Source organism: Pelophylax lessonae (assembly GCF_965119305.1).
Source record: "Pelophylax lessonae genome assembly, chromosome: 2".
Classification (NCBI taxonomy): Eukaryota; Metazoa; Chordata; class Amphibia; order Anura; family Ranidae; genus Pelophylax; species Pelophylax lessonae.
Window position 1 is genome coordinate 256,058,541 of NC_138769.1, and position 19,698 is coordinate 256,078,238.

The window sequence follows — 19,698 nt, forward strand, 5'->3', positions numbered from 1 at the left end:
ACAGATGTCTATTTTTGGATGTAGCATTTGTCACATTGCAACGGGTTGTATAATTTATGTTGTATTTTGTACTCTCTGTTTGCAATAAACTGAGTTTAAAAAAATAGTCTTTACCATTAGAATAATTAAAAAATCAACTTTGTCTTAACACATACTGTACAAGAATGTCCAGAAAGAATTACAGGTCCCTTATAACTCCCATGGCAACCATATCATGGCTAACATCAATATATCAATATAAACAAATTAGCATATTGTCTCCCTGTGGTTGTCCCATGCATATATGTGCCCTCTACAAAGAATATAACAAAATAAATGAAATAAAAAATTCAGGGCTAATGATTGTATAGGGCACTTGAATATATGTATCCAGTAACAGCTTGCAAGTTGTTTCTAAATGCACAAATTAATTAATTCATAAATTTATTGAGCAGCTAGGTAAGGATAGAACCTACTATATTTAGGAAGTCCTCCAATCAAGTGGTTGTAGTGAATATAGGATATCAGATTTATGCAGCAGTTTCTAGGTAACAGCGGTGCAGCAGAGCTATAGAGCATTAGCGAAAGTAAGCCATGCAAGCAGAAATCAGACAAGTAAGCAGAAGCAGACAACTATTCCATTTAAATAACATGAAAGACCAATCTGAGTTACACCGCAGCTGTCCATTCAACACTGTTTAGAAATTCACTGCGGAATAGTGCCAACCTCTCTATTAACAAGCTTTCTTGTTACCACTGAAGATGTGGATTCCTAGGAGGTTTTTTGCGCTGCTATGTTTGTCTCCTTAGTGGTCATCGTTCTTATGTTTGCTAATATGTGTTCTGATGGCAATCCACTGAACTGGTCAGCAGCTCAGTAGTATTGTGCATTGTGCATGTTGAGGGCTTAGCCCATGTGACATCAGGATGCTCTGGCATCAACACATTTCACCAAATGGTGTAGCTGTCTTCGTCAGGTGATGGACTTTTTCTTCTTTTCCCCCTTCACTGAGAAAATTACCCTTAGAGAGCAATGACTGTCACCACTCTCTGCTCATAGCGGACTAAGGACTGAGCGATCAGCCATTATGTTCTCGGGCTTAGAGCCAACAGGGGACATGTGCAGCATCACACCAATGTAGCATGAAGCTGTAGCATGGCGTTAAATATGTATGTTTTTCTATTCCCCCAAAAGTTTAATTTTTGTAAGTATCCCATTCTTTAGCAAGCTGATTAATTTTGAATGGTTGCTAACCTGATTCCTGATTTCCTTTTACATCATTTGTTGTACAGTATTCTATATAGCTTTTAAATGCTGAAACTGTTCTTAAGTGTAATATTTTAGGAATGCAATTTACTTCTTGTTTTGGCTTTTTTAACTTTATAAGTAGCTGCATATGGGCTTTTTTTAGCCTTAAGCTTTTGTTAGGTGTATTAAAATGTGTAATATGTTAACAGAAAATCAGTTTAAAATACTGTTTATTAATGTTTTTACATAAAATTCACACTACTTTCAACCAGGATTCACACAATTTTCCAAATGAATCCCATTGGAAAAATACATGACTCTTGGGTGAAAGTTTTGTGAATCTTTTGTGAAAACTTTTATAATGGGACTCTGATATATGTTCTGTAACTTTTTCATGAAAAATACTGCCAATACTTGTGTTGGAGAAGTAGCCTTTAGCACTGTGAAAATAGCTGTCCCTAACCACCTCAATTCCGCCATATGTATATATACCACCTCGTATTGAGGTGGTTAAATTGGGAACATGGTTGAGGCTACAAGTATGATCCCTTTATCACTTTGTAGAGCATGTGATTCTGCACAATGTAAAAGTAATCTTAGCGGCTATACAGTCACTGGATCACTTTTACAGGTGGCTCAAGGGGGTAATCCCTTCCTCTGCCGCCACCTTTACCAAGCTCTCCCATCCCATCAAGGAGTCCGGTAAGGATGTGACTGGCGGTATTGGCTTCCACAAACACAGTAAGAATAACTGATGTTGTTCCTCCCACTGTGTGATATCAGACACAATGGTTCTAAAGGAAGAATGTTTTTCACCTTAATGCATTCTCTGCAATAAGGCAGCGGCATGTTAGTACCAGGTCTCCGTCCTCAGGATTTCCCCATCAGGAGATGAGCAAGCTGGGGTCTAGTAGCCGATAAGCAGGTAGAGATCAAACAGAAGCATAGGCAGTAAACAAGCCAAAGGTCGAACAGAAGTAGTTGCAGGTTGGGATCAGGCAGATGCATTGTCAAGGAACAAGCCAAGGGTTGATAAAGAGTGGTGGCAAAATATGGATGGCAGCAGGGAAGATAGGAGCGAGATACTGGCTGGAGAGAGCACAATAAACTTGCAAACAGGAAGTGCAGAGCCATGACTTAAATCAGGAAATTAATGGGAGGAGCTAAGAGTTCAGGGTTCAAGACAACTGTAAGACCATTTAAGGAATTGTCCAGCATTCCAGGTATCTCAGCAAGAAGAGACATTGCCTGACACAGCAGAAGTTCCGGTTTCAAATCCAGGCCCTGACAATTTATGAGTGAATAATGTAACAGCCATCATTCTTTTTATTCACATGGGTGCCACTGTCAATGTTGCTGCAACAAAGAGTATGCCCCAGCTGTAGATTTACAGCAGGGTCCCAAATATCACATAACTAGAGTAGGGTTTATCTGGTAGGGTTGCCCTGCGATTTTTTTTTTTTTTTTTGTGTGTACTTTAAAGGTTCCACACATTCTATAAACTTTTACATTACAAACAAAAATGTTAAAAAATAAATTGCACACAACAGAAGTCTAGCTTTCCTTCAGTAGCAAACATTGCTATCAGTGTCACAAATATAAACCTATTTCAAAGGCACAGCCATAATAGGTCCATTAACTAAAGTAAGCAGTTACTTTGTTCTCCCTCAATAATAACCCCTCCTGTACACAAACAAACTGATAACATCTGGTATGATTTCTAATAATAAGGGGGGAAAAATCTGAAAGTCTAAATGAATAAAATATACAATCCTATTCTTTTTTCCTAGCTCACTCTGGAAGTTACTGATGTCCCAGATCTTTCTGCTGGCGTACTTTGCTCATTTGGTAACATTACTCAGGTCGAGGGGCAAGTGTCTGGCAATAAAATTGTCTGTGTTTCACCATCCTCAAAAGATGTACCCATCATTCCTTCAGATCAAGGTATGACCTTTTTCCTTCAATTCTATTTAATTAATTTGACATCTATAGCTCACAATAGACTTGCAAGGAGTCTGTGTGCAACTGTAACAGGGGCAAGTGCATTACACTAAAAGGAATTTGTCTGGAAAGGAGTATGAGTGCTGCTATTGCTGACTTGCTTAGCACCTTATATGTATATTATTGTTCCTTGACTAAAGAAGAATTGTAGAGTAAAGAGGGCAGCCCTGAAATGTAAAGCTTCCAAAATGAAGCAATTACAGGTCACATTTCTATTCAGACATTTGTTTTTTGTTTGTTTTTTTCCAGACAGGTTGTTTTTTTTTTTTTTTTTTTATTTTTACTAACAATTTTAAGACATACAAAGTAGTAATATACAGTGTATTCTTTGAACCATAGCAGTAATAAGTTTGAACATAAAGAACTTGTATAGCAGTAACTGTTATAAACAGGTATATGTATGGGGTGGGGAGGTGTAGGAGGTTAATAGCCTCACATGGTATGTGGGGAGAACATCAACCTAAATTTGATGACTCTAAACTGGTCAATATAGAACTACTGCAACTAATTTCGTCAGATAAAGCCCAGACAGGTTTTTAATAATCCTCTTATGGGACTGGCTGAAATTATGATTTTAATTATCTAAAACTTCTGAATAGTAAATGCTGTGTAAATTGATAAAGAAATGTACCAAGAAAGAAAACTAGCAATGAAGATTTAGTACAAGTAGATAACGTGTGGTTCTTTACAAGAGATAATGGGAAAACTATAAAATATCATTTATAATCTGCACATTTTAAAATCTGATAATATAAAGAAAAGGAATATCTGCGCTGTATAAACAATAAACCAGCTGCTAACACTCAAAAGCAGTATATCAGTTCTTCAATATAAATATATCAATTTAATAGTGCAGCGCTTCACAAACAAATAAAACATAACTACATAAAAAAGCGATATACAGTAATAATGCCCAGACAGCAAAACTGGGATCTAAAATAAAGTGCAACTCAGAAACATTAAAGTCCAGATGATAAGTCTGAAATCATAATGAAAAGTCCAACGTGATGGAAAAGTGCAGAAAATTGCTAATAACACAATTATTCAGTGATCCAGTGATCTCCCACCATCTATGTACAAAATGCACACTCACCAAAGGGAGTAGCTGCCATTACAGCAGCATACGTCCCCATAACAGCATGTTGTTTAACCTCCTTGGCGGTAATCCCGAGCGTGACTCGGGGTTGATTTTTCATATCAGGAGCGGTAACCCCGAGTCACGCTCGGGGTAGATGTGCAGAGAGCGCAGCGGTGTTCTCTTACCTTATCCTGGCGATCCAGCGATGATCTCTCATTGCTGAGATCGCCAGCCGAGAGTCCCGCCGCTCCTCCGTCCCTCCGTCGGTCTGATCACTTCCTAGTTCCGTTCCCTGCAGCAGCAATGCTGCATGGGAGCGGAACTAGGGAGGGAAATTCAAAAAAAAAAAAAACGTTGCACAAAACACATTTTATATTATATATATATATATATATATATATATATATATATATATATATATATATATATATATATATATATGCATATATATATATATATATATATATGCATATATATATATATATATATATATATATATATATATATATATATGCGCATATATATATGTGTATATATATATATATATATATATATATATATATATATATATATATATATATATATATGCACACACACACATATATATATATATATATAAAATTATATTATTGATTCAATTATAATTCATGCGTTATATATTATATATATATATACACACATATATCTATATATAATATATAATGCATGAATTATAATCTAATCAATAATATAATTTTATTATATATATTATATATTAAATAATAAAATAATATTATTGTTTCGATTATAATTCACGTGTTTGTGTTTCAAATTTATCACATCTGGGATGTCTACTAGAGTCTTGTTTTGGTCAGGTTTAAGTCAGTAATTACTAAGAATTGTAGGCCTATAATACATAACGCCAAATTTCCATGAAAAGAATTGTACCGCTTTTGGTATGTAATTCCTGACATAATCATACCGCCAGGGAGGTTAAACAGGATCCATTGAAGCATAAGGACTCTCCAGACTTCTTCTTTACAAGCATTCCACTGTAGGTAAGTAAAGCCCACCAGGAGCCAGAGAAGAATCCAATAGTGTAATACTTTAATACATAGATATTAAGCATACATCAAAACGAGGACAATAATAAAGCATAAACTTACATCTAAAAGCCGCTGCCTACCCTTAATCGAACAATGGCGTGACGTCAGCACCAAATTCTAGCATGATTTTAAATCTAAAGGGTTGGGTAAGTGACAAAAAACTGTGTGGGGATAAATTGTTTGAGCAAGTAAAACTTAGTTGTTAGGTAAAGGCAGGATAGGCCTCCCTGATTAAATTAATTTTCAGTAATTGACTAAAGGACAGTGTAGGAGAAAGCAGGACAGATTTGAGTAGACAGTTCCAGAGGATGGGAGAGGCTCTGGAGAAGTCTTTGAGCTCAGTTTTTGAAAGTCTCGGTTTTAGAAAGTGGTTTGACATCCATACTGATATGTCAGTAAATTAGTAATGCGCAAGGGGATTGAAAGGGTGAACTGAGTATTAGAGAGATAGATTTCGGTGTCTACAGCATAGAAATGGTATTAAAGCCACAAAAGATTATCCACTGACCAAGGGAAGAGGTATTGATAGAAAAAATAAGGGGTTCAAGTACAGAGCTTTGGGGGACCTCTATGGAAATATGGAGTTGTAGGTAACACTGAATGAGCACATAGAATGAGAACCTGGAAGATAGTTGTGGGAGTGTAGTTGTTTGAAAGTTTTGCAGTTTTTGTGGAGTATTGTTGGGAGAAAGCCAGACTGTGAGGTCAAGGAAGTTGCTGCCAGTGAGGTAGCAGCTCAGACTGTTGTAGGTATTCTAAGAGTTTGGGGGTAAATTGGAACAATGAGTCGGGTTGTCCAGACTGGGAGGGTCCAGTGAGAACATTTTAAGTCTGATGAGGGGAGGGGGCAAGTGCATGAAGATCTGTGTAAGAAAGCATAGAGTATTGTAAGAAGGTGACCAGAGTAGCTGTGAGGATATGGGATACAGGGGGCAGGAGGTGGGTTAGGAGATAGAGAAAAGCTTAGCTACGTCCTTTGTAGTGACAGGGTCAAAAAGGAGAATGTTGAATGTGGTGGTAGAGATGGTTAATTGGGGGGAAATAACTGGACAGTGATGATCTCATCACTATTTGCAGATCTTTTTAAAAGTAGTAACAGTGTCCAGGGAAGGGAATGACTTACTGGGTGGCGCAGTGGGGAACAATGCGAGTTAAAGGTAGAAAAAAAGTCTTACAGAGACTTGGTTTTATGCCACATTTGCTAAAGAGCGTGGCTTTGTTGTTTGAGACTTCTGGTGTTATCTGTTTGCCAGGGTTGTAAGGATCAAGGCCTAATTTTATGTGTAATAAGGGGAACAAGTGTGTCCAAGGTGAAGAAAGAGAGTGAGTTGTTGTAGACAGAAGTGGTCAAGTCAGGGCAGGACGGAGTGAAATTTTGTTGTAGATTGTCTTCAGTAACAGAATAAAGAGAAGGGTTTCTATATATAACTGTTTGTTTGTTAAAGGAAAAGGAGGTTGAAGATAGGGTGAGCTTAAATTGGTAATGCGATGGTAGAGGAAAAAGGGGTGTTGGAGAGGCTGCAAGGAGTGCAGAGGTGGCAGCATAAAAGGTTGTTGCAGTCAGACTGAGTAGGAGTTAGATCAAAATATGAGGTTAGTTTGAGAGGTAGCCAGGGTGTTAGCACTAACAGGGATGTTGAGGTTACAAAGAATATTGGTGGGTATTTCAGAGGAGAGAAATTTAGGTACCCAGGCAGAGATGTCATTAAAGAAGCATGACCCTAGTCTTGGAGGCCAATAAATCACATCAATCCTAAGAGAAACTGGATAAAAACGGCAAATACAGTGAGTGGAACTTCCCTTGCAAAGTGAACAGTCTAGGTACCATTAGTAGATCAACATCACTGGCTTTTGATACACTTAAAGTCTGCAATCTCAGATACAGTACATTTTGTATTCCTTCAAGCGGCTTCACCTTTTTTTTCCCTATGCCCTTACAGGTTGGTAGATGTGTCTTAGATATGTGCCTCTATTAGTATTTCCATACCGTAGGTTAGCAGAATTCACTAACTTCATGATGTTCACAACCTTAACCCTAAACTATTAATACATCCTGAATGTGTATCTGTTTATACCTTTTTATGATGTGGGTGCCATTGTAATTGTAGTCAATTTATCTTTTTAGACTGGTATGGTGTGGAACTTCAACTTATCTCCAAGGAGACTGGAAAGATTTTTGTGAGCACAGACTTCAAATTCTACAACTGCAGTGGTCATCAACTGTAAGAAACCTCTGTTGTTCAAAAATTACAGTTTGCAATGATGCAATTCCGGCATCATTTTTAGCATTGTACTGCCAGTCAGCTGAGTGTAAAAATAAAAATAAAACTATTCTAAAAGAAAAATCTCAGCTTTCTGGTCAGCAGAATGATTAAACTTCATCATGTAATGCAATGCGTCATTTGAAGATATTTATATTTATTAGATTGTGCAGGGAGTACTTGGGCACTTCTAGTTCAAGAAAAAACTTTGCACACATAATGTGGGCTGTACTAATATAGGCACTATTTACACCTATGTCAACAATAGCATACATTGCAGAATGAGCCCTGAATATGATTTAACTCACAAAAATGTGCCTGCGCTTTTTTTGACCAACACAGCACAGTACAAAACACAATGTATTCACATTTATGCATTGTATTGCACTGAAGGCTAGGGCATATGTCAACACATAATGTGTGTGTTGGGTTGCCATTTTGAATGAATGGCAACACATAGTAATGCAGTTATACAACATGATGTGGTATAAGCATCATAACACACATCACATAATATGTCAATGCACGCATGAATAGGTGCCAAGGAAGCCTTTTACAGCAGCATGTTTGCTTTGTATGCATTAACTCCAGTTTTTTTTTTCATTTGTGTAAAAAGTTAAGTTTCACCTTTGGCAGCGACCATGTGGGCACAGAAGCCTGGCTCAAAGATTCACATCTTTGAATCACAAGAATCGGGACCCGAAACTCCTGGTTCCAAGTCACCTGATTTCTGTGATAGCCTCTGATTGGCTAGCATGGCGATGAGTCACTGTGAAGCCAGCGCTTGTGCTTCTCTCCCTGTGAATAGAGAGGAAAGATGCATTATGTCTCTCTCTCCTTGCAGTAAGAGATAAACAAACAACTGTGTGTAAGAATAAATAAATTAAAAAAAGGAAGGAAAAATAAAATAAAGAAAAAATAGCTAGATTAAGCTGTGATCTAGGTCAGTGCCAGGGTTGGTGTTTGGGTCAAAGGTCAACGTCAAAGGTCATGTTTAATATATTTTGGGCAGTTTTTTATTTTTTAATTAGTATCAGTGTTGGTTATTGCCATTTTAGTGTGTTTTAGATAGGAGAAAAAAAAATTGCACTATTGTTTTTGTGCTGTACTATAGGTACAAACAGAAAATAACATACACCTATGTGGTATCACTGCAAGCATTGGGAGCAGGAGAATTTATTTTGGGTTGCTCTTTGGTGGTAGGTTATGGCAGTAACAATATACAGCTAAATTTAAAAAAAAATTCACTATTTTGGACCAGTTTTCTTTTGTTAATAAAAATAAATAAATATCAGGAGATATCCAGTACCATTTACCACCAAATGAAAGTCCAATTTGTCCTGGAAAAAATACAAGGTATAATCCACCTGGATGCACAAAGTAGTTGTGGTGACATGTATGGTTTTACTAACACATGTCAAAATTGCAAAATTGTGCTTAGGCATTAACATTTGTTTTACCCTTGTGCGTGAATAGTTTAACCACTTCAATACAGAGCAGTTAGACCCCCTTCCTTCCCAGACCAATTTTCAGCTTTCAGCACTCTCACACTTTGAATGACAATTGCGCAGTCATGCTACACTGTAACCAAACAAAATTTTTATCATTTTTTTCACACAAATAGAGCTTTCTTTTGGTGGTATTTGATCACAACTGTTTTTTTTTTTCTTCGTGATATAAGCAAAAAAAAGAGAAAAAATTTTGAAAAAAAAAACACTTTTTTTTAGTTTCTATTATACAATTTTGCAAAAAATTAATTTTTCTTCATACATTTAGGCCAAAATTTATACTGCTACATATCTCTGGTAAAATTAACCCAAATTAGTGTATATTATTTAGTCTGTGTGAAAGTTATTGAGTCTAGAAGCTATGGTACCAATTACTGAAAATTGATCACACCAGATGTACTGATGGCCTATCTCCTTTCTTGAGGCCCTGAAATGTCAGGACAGTACAAATACCCCCCAAATGACCCCTTTTTGTAAAGTAGACAGTCCAAGGTATTTAGTAAGAGGCATGGTGAGTTTTTTGAAGTTATAATTTTTTCCCACAATTCTTGGGAAAATTAAGAAAATAATTTTTTTTTCTTTTTTTTCCTAAAACGTTGTCAATTTATAGGATATTCCTAACACATAGCATGTACACAGCAAAAATGACACCCCAAAATACATTCTGCCACTCCTCCTGAGTATGGCAATACCACATGTGTGAGACTTTTTCACAGCCTAGCCATATAGAGGGGCCCAACATCCAAGGAGCATCATCATGCATCCTAGCCACTTGCCTAGGCCTATTTTTGACATTTGGTGTTTACAAGCTAAAATCAGTTGTTTTGCTAGAAAACTGCTTAGAACCCCCAAACATTATATATTTTTTTTTAGCAGAGACCCTAGAGATTAAAATGGAGATTATTGCAATATTTTTTATCACACCGTATTTGCGCAGCGGTCTTCCAAACGCAATTTTTTTTGAAAAAATTCACTTTTTTTAATTAAAAAATAAGAAACCAGTAAAGTTAGCCCAATTTTTTTCCATAATGTGAAAGATAATGTTACGCCGAGTAAATAGATACCCAACATGTCATGTTTCAAAATTGCGCACGCTCACGGAATGGCGACAAACTTTGGTACTTAAAAATCCCCATAGGTGACAATTTAAAAATTTCTACAGGTTGCCATCTTTGAGTTACAGAGGAGGTCTAGGGCTCAAATTATTCCCCTTGCCCTAACGATCGCGGCGATACCTCACATTTGTGGTTTGAACACCCTTTACATATGTGGGCGGGGTTTCCGTATGCGTTGCTTCTGCGCGCGAGCTAACGGGGACAGGGCGCTTTAATTTTTTTTTTTATTTTTTTTTTACTATTTATTTTATTTATTATTTTTTATTTTTACACTGTTTAACAAAAAAAAAAAAAAATTATCATTTTTATTTCTATTACAAGAAATGTAAACATTACTTGTAATAGAAAAAGGCACGACAGGACCTCTTTTTTGTGAGATCTGGGGTCAAAAAGTCCTCAGATCTCACAAGTACACTAAAAGATAGAAAAAAAAAAAATTATTATATAAAATGAAAAAAAAAAAAAATAAAGGACCTTTAAACCGGTTGCTAGGCAACAACATTTTCCGTAGCTCCGGTCCTCCAAGACCATAGAGTCAAGTGAGGGCAAGCTTGCCCTCACTCAACATCCTGTCTGTGAGGATCCGGGACCGGATCATTTTCCCCGCTGCCGGCGGGTCCGGTAAGCGGGGAAAAGGACCGGACGCGGCGGGAGGGGGGGCACCTCTTCCGCCATCCCGGAAGGGTGATCCCACGGCGAATCCGCCGCTGGGACCACCCTTATCGGAAAGCCAACCGTCCACCGTTTAAAAAAATACCAGGGTTATGGCAGCTATCTGCTGCCATAACCCCGGTATTTAGGTTTAAACGGAGGACGTATATAAACCTTTTTGGACTTGGACATGGTGGCTGTATGAAGGGTGACAGGTACTCGGGTACTTTGTTGGGCAGGTGACAGGCAGGTGACAGGTACTCTGGTACTGATGAGCAGGTGGCAGGTACTCGGGTACTCCGATAGGCAGGTGACAGGTACTCGGGTACTCTGATGGGCAGGTGACAGGCAGGTGATAGGTACTGATGAGTAGTACTGATACTGATAGGTGATACTGTACTGATGGGTACTGATGATCAGTACTGATACGTGATAGGTACTGATGAGTACTGATGAGTAGTGATGGGTACTGATGAGCAGGCGGCAAGTACTCGGGTACTTCAGGCGTCAGGTACTCTGATGAGCAGGTGGAAGGTACTCGGGTACTCTGATGGGTAGGTGACAGGTACTCGGGTACTCTGATGGGTAGGTGACAGGTACTCAGGTACTCTGATGACGGGTACTCCATTGACATCAGAGTACCCGAGTATCCGTCATCAGAGTACCCGAGTACCTGTCATCAGAGTACCCGAGTACCCGTCATCAGAGTACCCGAGTACCCGTCATCAGAGTACCTGAGTACCTGTCATCAGAGTACCCGTCATCAGAGTACCCGAGTACCTGTCATCAGAGTACCCGAGTACCTGTCATCAGAGTACCCGAGTACCTGTCATCAGAGTACCCATCATCAGAGTACCCGAGTACCTGTCATCAGCCCATCAGAGTACCCGAGTACCTGTCATCAGAGTACCTGATGGGCTAGTGATAGGTACTCGGGTACTTTGATGGGCTAGTGACAGGTGCTCTTTATTGGGGGGGGGGCAATCAGTGTGTTTGGGGTGCACTGTATTTGGTAACTAGCTGTTACCACACTCTCTTCCTCACACAGGATCAGTGTGTGAGGAGGAGAACACGGTGACAGCTAGTTACCGTGTTCTCTGTTGACATTTGTGACCGGCTGTGATTGGACACAGCCGGTCACGTGGTAAAGAGCCAATTTCATTGGCTCTTTACCTAGATCGGGGATCAACTCTGTCCGAGGGACGAGCCTCGTCCCCGATCGCTGCTCTGCGCGCCCCCGGGGCGCGCATGGCAGAGAGAACGAGCGGCTCGTGCTGGAGCCGCTCATGTGATCGGCTGTGATTGACACAGCCGATCACATGGTAAACAGCCAATTTCTATTGGCTGTTTACCTTGATCAGGGATGGGCTATGTCCGAGGGACGAGCCTCATCCCTGATCGCTGCGATGCGCGCCCCCGGGGGCGCGCAGTAGCAGCTAGAGCGGGCGGACGTCATATGACGGCTGTCCGGAACGGTAAAGCCATCCTGCCGGCGTCATATTACTATGCGCCGGTATGGATGTGGTTAATATGAATGGTATTATTACAGTAGCAAAAGCCAGTTTTTCAGCTGAACAAATGTGTTCACTCTCAGAAAGTGTTTTTCCTTTTTTAATAAAACAGAATTACAAAAAAAGTGTAGATTATGTGAAATATTATATATAAAAAAAAAAAAAATATATATATATATATATAACTATCATGGTAGTTTTACTAAAACTGTATAATTTAATGAAAGAGAATCTCAATGTATATCAGCATTGAAGCTATCAAATGAAACCTTAAAATATTCTGTATAATCTGCCTTTGCATTGGGTTTGACCTAAAAAAGCGAGAAGCGAAGTGGATTAAAAACAACATACACATTCATTCATGTGTATATATATTGAAAAAAAATAGAGTATCTCTTAGTCTTCAATTGGATTTTTGAAGTAAACTAAGTTAATTCACTGCACTTAACCTCATTTCACAGTTTAGTAAATCAGGCTTACTTTGTTTACTGTTATCTGGCCATTTCAAAATGACCAAATTATGCATCTTTCTGCAATAATCAGGATCAAGCTCTTCCTTCTCTTGGTTTTTCATAGAGCCACCAAATTACAAGATGTATGCTGTGGGTAACTGTACTGTTTAGGCCTAACCCCCCCCCCCCCCCAACCTTTACATATACCCCTTTGTGCTTACCTCAGATCAGCAGACAGACCTGATTGGGGAGTTATGACCTATGCTGACTATGCTCTTGTCCTGATGTAAACCAGTGGGGCGGTGAAGTACAACATATATGTGGCTTTTCTCCAGAGGCCCTAAAGTGGTTGTAAACCTCAGTAATGGAATTTGAACAAAGCACGTATATCTGCAGCTTTTACCTATTTCTCCCCAAAGTGTCGTTTCTCTCTGGTGCTTCGTTCCTCTGTTATCAGCATGTCTTACTTCTGAGAAGTTTACCTGACACGTGAGAGTAATTTGTGTTGGGGAGGAGGGGGCGGGGCTCAGAACAGAGCTTGTCTATTCACAACACAGTTCTTCTGCTGTGTGGAGGGGGGTGTGTTAATTTCCTCCAATCAGCACTCTCACAGTCTAACTGCAGTCTCTCCACCATCTCCTCTGTGTTGCTGACAGATAAAGAAACATTTTGACCATGATCTGTAGAGAGAAGACTGCAGATAAACAATTAAAACCTTTGTAGGAAGTTTTGTTGTGTCTAGGTGTATCATCCAAGGCTGTTCACTTCATTGGATATATTTAAGGGTTTACAACCACTTTAATGAACAATCCTTCTGGAGATTAGACAGCACAAATGTACTACTGTGGGGCTTCACTGTATTTCGAGAAGAATTGGAACAGATCCCGGGCCAGTTCGCCCACTCATTTAAGTACAAGGGGTATAAGTAGGTTGTGGGGAAAGGAGATGTGAAGTTCTTTAACTTGGGTTGCTTAAAAGTACAGTTTTCCTTTTGCAGCTAAATATGTGCTGTATAAATCACAGAAATGACGTGGTTATTGTGAGTTGAGTCTTAATTGTGTTGTGTTTAACATTATGTGCTACTGAAAGTGTGCCCATAGGCTGAACAGGATGAAATTCTGGATCCTAAAAAAATATTCTAGTGGTATGCATGTATAGAGTTTAGGCTCGGGAATGTAGAGTAACCTATAGCACATGATACAAAGAGCAGCTATTTGAGGTGCAGAGTGTGTGCACGGTGTATTTTACAGTAATCCACAGGATCACTACAATGTAAAGCAAATGTAAGATAAAGCAAAAAATGCAGACCACAATTATCTTCCTATGTGAGGTACAAATTGTGCTATGGTTTGCAATATGCAGTGTTCCATAGTATGTAACATACAGTGCAGCATACAGTTCAACATATGTCACATTCAGCATAGCATACAAATTGCAGTGATCCAGGGTATGCAATATGCAGCATTAGGTACAGAATGCAGCTGAGATCATTGATGTCACTGGTCACTTACTGGTGAGATAACAAAAGACTATCTCTTGGTCCCATGGCACTGGCTCAGTTGAGTGCTGTATGAGCTTTAACTATGCAAGCACCAATCCACTATGGCTACAAATCAATTGACCTGCAAGCCTGGTTTCTCTGACTGGGGGCACAAAGCTGGCATGGCCCTATTACCATCCATGGTCTTCAGCAATATGGTGCAGACATGTGAAGTTGGTAGTTTTTCATGCAGACTGCATTCCATTGCTGTTGCATACAAAATCTATCCTAGCTAAAGATAAGTGCCTCTGTAATGCATGCTTTCTTCAGGTTTAAATATAGTTACATAGTTAGTTAGGTTGAAAAAAGACACAAGTCCATCTGGCTTAACCAATAAAAAAACAGTAATTAAAACCCAACCATACAATCCCATATACAGGTCCTTCTCAAACAATTAGCATATTGTGATAAAGTTCATTATTTTCTGTAATGTACTGATAAACATTAAACTTTCATATATTTTAGATTCATTACACATAACTGAAGTAGTGCAAGCCTTTTATTGTTTTAATAATGATGATTTTGGCATACAGCTCATGAAAAACCAAAATTCCTATCTCAAAAAATTAGCATATTTCATCCGACCAATAAAAAAAAAAGTGTTTTTAATACAAAAAAAGTCAACCTTCAAATAATTATGTTCAGTTATGCACTCAATACTTGGTTGGGAATCCTTTTGCAGAAATGACTGCTTCAATGCGGCGTGGCATGGAGGCAATCAGCCTGTGGCACTGCTGAGGTGTTATGGAGGCCCAGGATGCTTCGATAGCGGCCTTGAGCTCATCCAGAGTGTTGGGTCTTGCGTCTCTCAACTTTCTCTTCACAACATCCCACAGATTCTCTATGGGGTTCAGGTCAGGAGAGTTGGCAGGCCATTTGAGCACAGTAATACCATGGTCAGTAAACCATTTACCAGTGGTTTTGGCACTGTGAGCAGGTGCCAGGTCGGGCTGAAAAATGAAATCTTCATCTCCATAAAGCTTTTCAGCAGATGGAAGCATGAAGTGCTCCAAAATCTCCTGATAGCTAGCTGCATTGACCCTGCCCTTGATAAAACACAGTGGACCAACACCAGCAGCTGACATGGCACCCCAGACCATCACTGACTGTGGGTACTTGACACTGGACTTCAGGCATTTTGGCATTTCCCTCTCCCCAGTCTTCCTCCAGACTCTGGCATCTTGATTTCCGAATGACATGCAAAATTTGCTTTCATCCGAAAAAAGTACTTTGGACCACTGAGCAAAAGTCCAGTGCTGCTTCTCTGTAGCCCAGGTCAGGCGCTTCTGCCGCTGTTTCTGGTTCAAAAGTGGCTTGACCTGGGGAATGCGGCACCTGTAGCCCATTTCCTGCACACGCCTGTACACGGTGGCTCTAGATGTTTCTACTCCAGACTCAGTCCACTGCTTCCGCAGGTCCCCCAAGGTCTGGAATCGGTCCTTCTCCACAATCTTCCTCAGGGTCCGGTCACCTCTTTTCGTTGTGCAGCGTTTTCTGCCACACTTTTTCCTTCCCACAGACTTCCCACTGAGGTGCCTTGATACAGCACTCTGGGAACAGCCTATTCGTTCAGAAATTTATTTCTGTGTCTTACCCTCTTGCTTGAGGGTGTCAATTATGGCCTTCTGGACAGCAGTCAGGTCGGCAGTCTTACCCATGATTGCGGTTTTGAGTAATGAACCAGGCTGGGAGTTTTTAAAAGCCTCAGGAATCTTTTGCAGGTGTTTAGAGTTAATTAGTTGATTCAGATGATTAGGTTAATAGCTCGTTTAGAGAACCTTTTCATGATATGCTAATTTTTTGAGATAGGAATTTTGGTTTTTCATGAGCTGTATGCCAAAATCATCAATATTAAAACAATAAAAGGCTTGCACTACTTCAGTTGTGTGTAATGAATCTAAAATATATGAAAGTCTAATGTTTATCAGTACATTACAGAAAATAATTAACTTTAACACAATATGCTAATTTTTTGAGAGGGACCTGTACACAATCCTATACCTGCAGTTGATCCAGAGGAAGGCGAGAAAACCCAAGCAAAGCATGATCCAATTTGCTACAGCAAAATATCTCAAATTTTTCTGAAGGTTCATACCTGCAGAAGATTTTGTATAATTTAACGATTGCAGGTTCAGGGCCAGAGAAGAGACTGATATGTAATATGATGCATTTAAATCTGGTCTTTTGATATGGTTTGGTATAAATATTGAGGTTGTATTGACAGATGATACTTACTACAAGTGTGTAACTGGATATATTTAAAGCAAATATATGTATGTTTAATGTATGTCAGCGTGATGCAGTGTTTATGCTGTGGGAGTCCTTCTTGGTTACAGGAAACCTGTAGTGTTTATGCTCAGCCATGTTCAGTGTATATACAGAGGAAGTCACTGTTTATACTAGTTGGCTGGTTCTAGAGATATTCTTTGCTTTTTTACTACAAACGTTTATGCCTTGAATGAAGTGCTAAATCTAGATGGTTAAATATAAAAATCACGGTAAAAGGAGGAGTCCAGACTTTGTCTTAGACCATAGAGTGTTTTTTTTGGCATTTGCTGCTAAATGTTTAGATGGACTTGTCACAGAAATCTAAACATATTCCCTTGTCATCCAGTCACGGGTGGTCTCTTTGTATACTGAATCATCTGTCTGTCTTTCAGTGTATGTATCTGTCATTTACACCTCTCAAAAAAAATCCATTTTATTTCCTGCTGTATGCTTTGTCACTGACTTTGTGAATAATTGTAAAGGGTTAAAAGAAAAGTATAGTGTATTTTTAGGCTAGATGTATTTTGAGACATTCATTTTTGTGTGATTTTATATTTGTTCCCGTTTGCCATTCCATATTTTTATTACTTTATTACATGTAGAGATGTGTTGTATTTAAATGTAGATTAAACATTAGCAGTAGGGTAGGGTAACAACCACAAACTGCCTAACTGCTAAAAATGTTGAAACAAGATATTGGCTGCACGGGGAAATTATTGTTTTTATGAAGTCAGACCTTTAACCAGCTCTGAGAGATGTTTTCTTTGTTCTCTACAAGGTGTTTGTCCTGTGTGAATAGTGCATTTCGCTGCCACTGGTGCAAATACCGCAACCTCTGCACTCATGATCCGACTACATGCTCCTTTCAGGAAGGCCGCGTCAACGTCTCTGAGGTATTATACTGTACTGTTTTGTTTCTTTTTCAATAGGAAGATCTATTGGCTTGTATGCACATATATTGGTCTCCTTAAAAAAAACCTGCCAATCTTTTTCACAGTAACAGAAAAATGTCCCCTATCCACTTACCAACAACAATAGCAATAAGGATTGGTTTAGTTGTGTAGTCACTCGAGGCCTTTGTTGATGTTGGTGTTCTGTCAGGTGCTCATGCATTCCATTTCAGATAGTGATACCAAGTGGCGACAGACCTCTCCACCATTACATTGCAAGAATGATGTTATGGTCACAGTTAGGAACTCTTCACCTACACTTTAAGTGTTTGTAACCCTTAAAAACAAATGGATCTTGTTCCTTGAAAGCATGAACATCAGCACAGTGCTTGTGCTGTGTCATTGGGCCCCCTGTATCACATAAAATACCTGGTTGATTTTGCCTGATTCTGCCATCCCCCCTGTAAACTGACCACGGTTTATCATGGCTGCTGAGCCCTGCCACTGTGGTCAGTTTATGTGCCTCCGTCACCTGCAGCTCTCATCTACCCTCCTCTCCCCCCCCCCTCCCTGCCTGTTATCTCTGATCCGCTCCCCTCCTGCTGGTGAAATAACTGAGTCTTCTTTCTACATTCCCCTCTGTTACATTAAATGATGTGCCTTAGTGTCTGTATTTTTTAAAAAATAAGCCAATGTGTACCTTATTTTCTAGTGCCACTCTGCGCTCACGTGACCGGCCGCCTCTCTCCTTCTCCTGGCTGACATCAGCAGGGGTTTATCGGCTCCTCTTGCTGTAGCTGTCAGATTAAGAGAGGAGAGAGGCAGCCAGTCACGTCAGCGCCAACAGCGCTATAAAATAAGGTATACATCGGCTTATTTTTTTAGAAACTACATACACTGAGGCCCATCATTTAATGTAACAGAGGGGATTGTAGAAAGAAGACTCAGTGGCTTAACAACCACTTTAAGCTTGCAGATTTTCATTACCATAAAGGTGATTGACACTGCTGTGGACTGATCCTTGAATTTTTCTCCTTACAAATGTTGGCATGGTGCCATCACTGCCAAGTTTGTTGACTGTACCTTATAAATTGTTTAAGAGTGTATTAGCAGCCAGCTGCCCTTGTCCACATATCAAGCAGTCAGGCAGCTACTCTATATGCATATTTAGTGCCTGAACTTGCACATTAAACAGGGAAAATCAAAACAATCATACACTAGTCTTACAAATTGTCAGATGCACATAATACAATTTTTCTATAGTGGTATTTTTCTTGCAGTAACCAGATACATATTAAAAGGTCTTTAAAAGTAAATAATAATCCTCCAAAAAACTTGACTTTATCCACAATAAATAAATAATATTAGCAGGGAATTGTCCACCACTTACAATAGCATTAAGAAAACATATTAGAATTCAAAGTTGGAAACTGTTTGTAATGCTCCTATTTTAATATGAACAATATAAAGTAAAGTTGTAATCCAAAACAGGTTTTGTAATAAAAATATTCACAGAAATTGTTCTTTTTCACAATAGTATAGCATCACTGCATATAGTGAATACCTTTACCAAGTGGTGTTTGTTCAGTTGTCTGTGAACTATGGCTTTGTGGATCATATACCTAATTTATTGCTGTGACTAGTGGTTAGGATTGTACTTCCATTTGAATATTGCCCCATTAACCATATGATGATAAATATTGGTTTTCAATTAGCATGATATTAATCAGCTACTTATACAATGAAAAGCTACATTGCAATGATTACTGCAGGATCGATATACTTTCCCAAGGCAAAAGCACAAGAAAAACCCAATGAAACATATTATAGACATATCAGAGCTTAATCACTAGTCTTCATGGCCATTTTTTTAAATTTTACACAGAAATCTGCATTTTGTGCTAGAAATGTAATTTAAACCCCAAACAATTATATATATATATCTATATATGCACATATATGCATATATATATATATATATATATATATATATATATATATATACAGCATCTCACAAAAGTGAGAAAAGTTAGTTAGTACACCCCTTACATTTTTATAAATATTTTATTATATCTTTTCATGTGACAACACTGAAGAAATGACACTTTGC

General features: G+C 38.8%; 1 protein-coding gene across 1 annotated transcript in view; it reads left to right on the plus strand.

Annotated features, from left to right (window-relative positions):
* PLXNA2 (plexin A2) overlaps nucleotides 1–19,698 on the plus strand; it is a 539,737-nt gene that overhangs the window by 338,878 nt on the left and 181,161 nt on the right. The window contains exons 7-9 of the mRNA XM_082245705.1: nucleotides 3,019–3,172; nucleotides 7,518–7,614; nucleotides 17,477–17,591. Of these exons, the coding sequence (XP_082101831.1) occupies nucleotides 3,019–3,172; nucleotides 7,518–7,614; nucleotides 17,477–17,591 (366 nt within the window). The remainder of the gene's footprint in view (nucleotides 1–3,018; nucleotides 3,173–7,517; nucleotides 7,615–17,476; nucleotides 17,592–19,698) is intronic.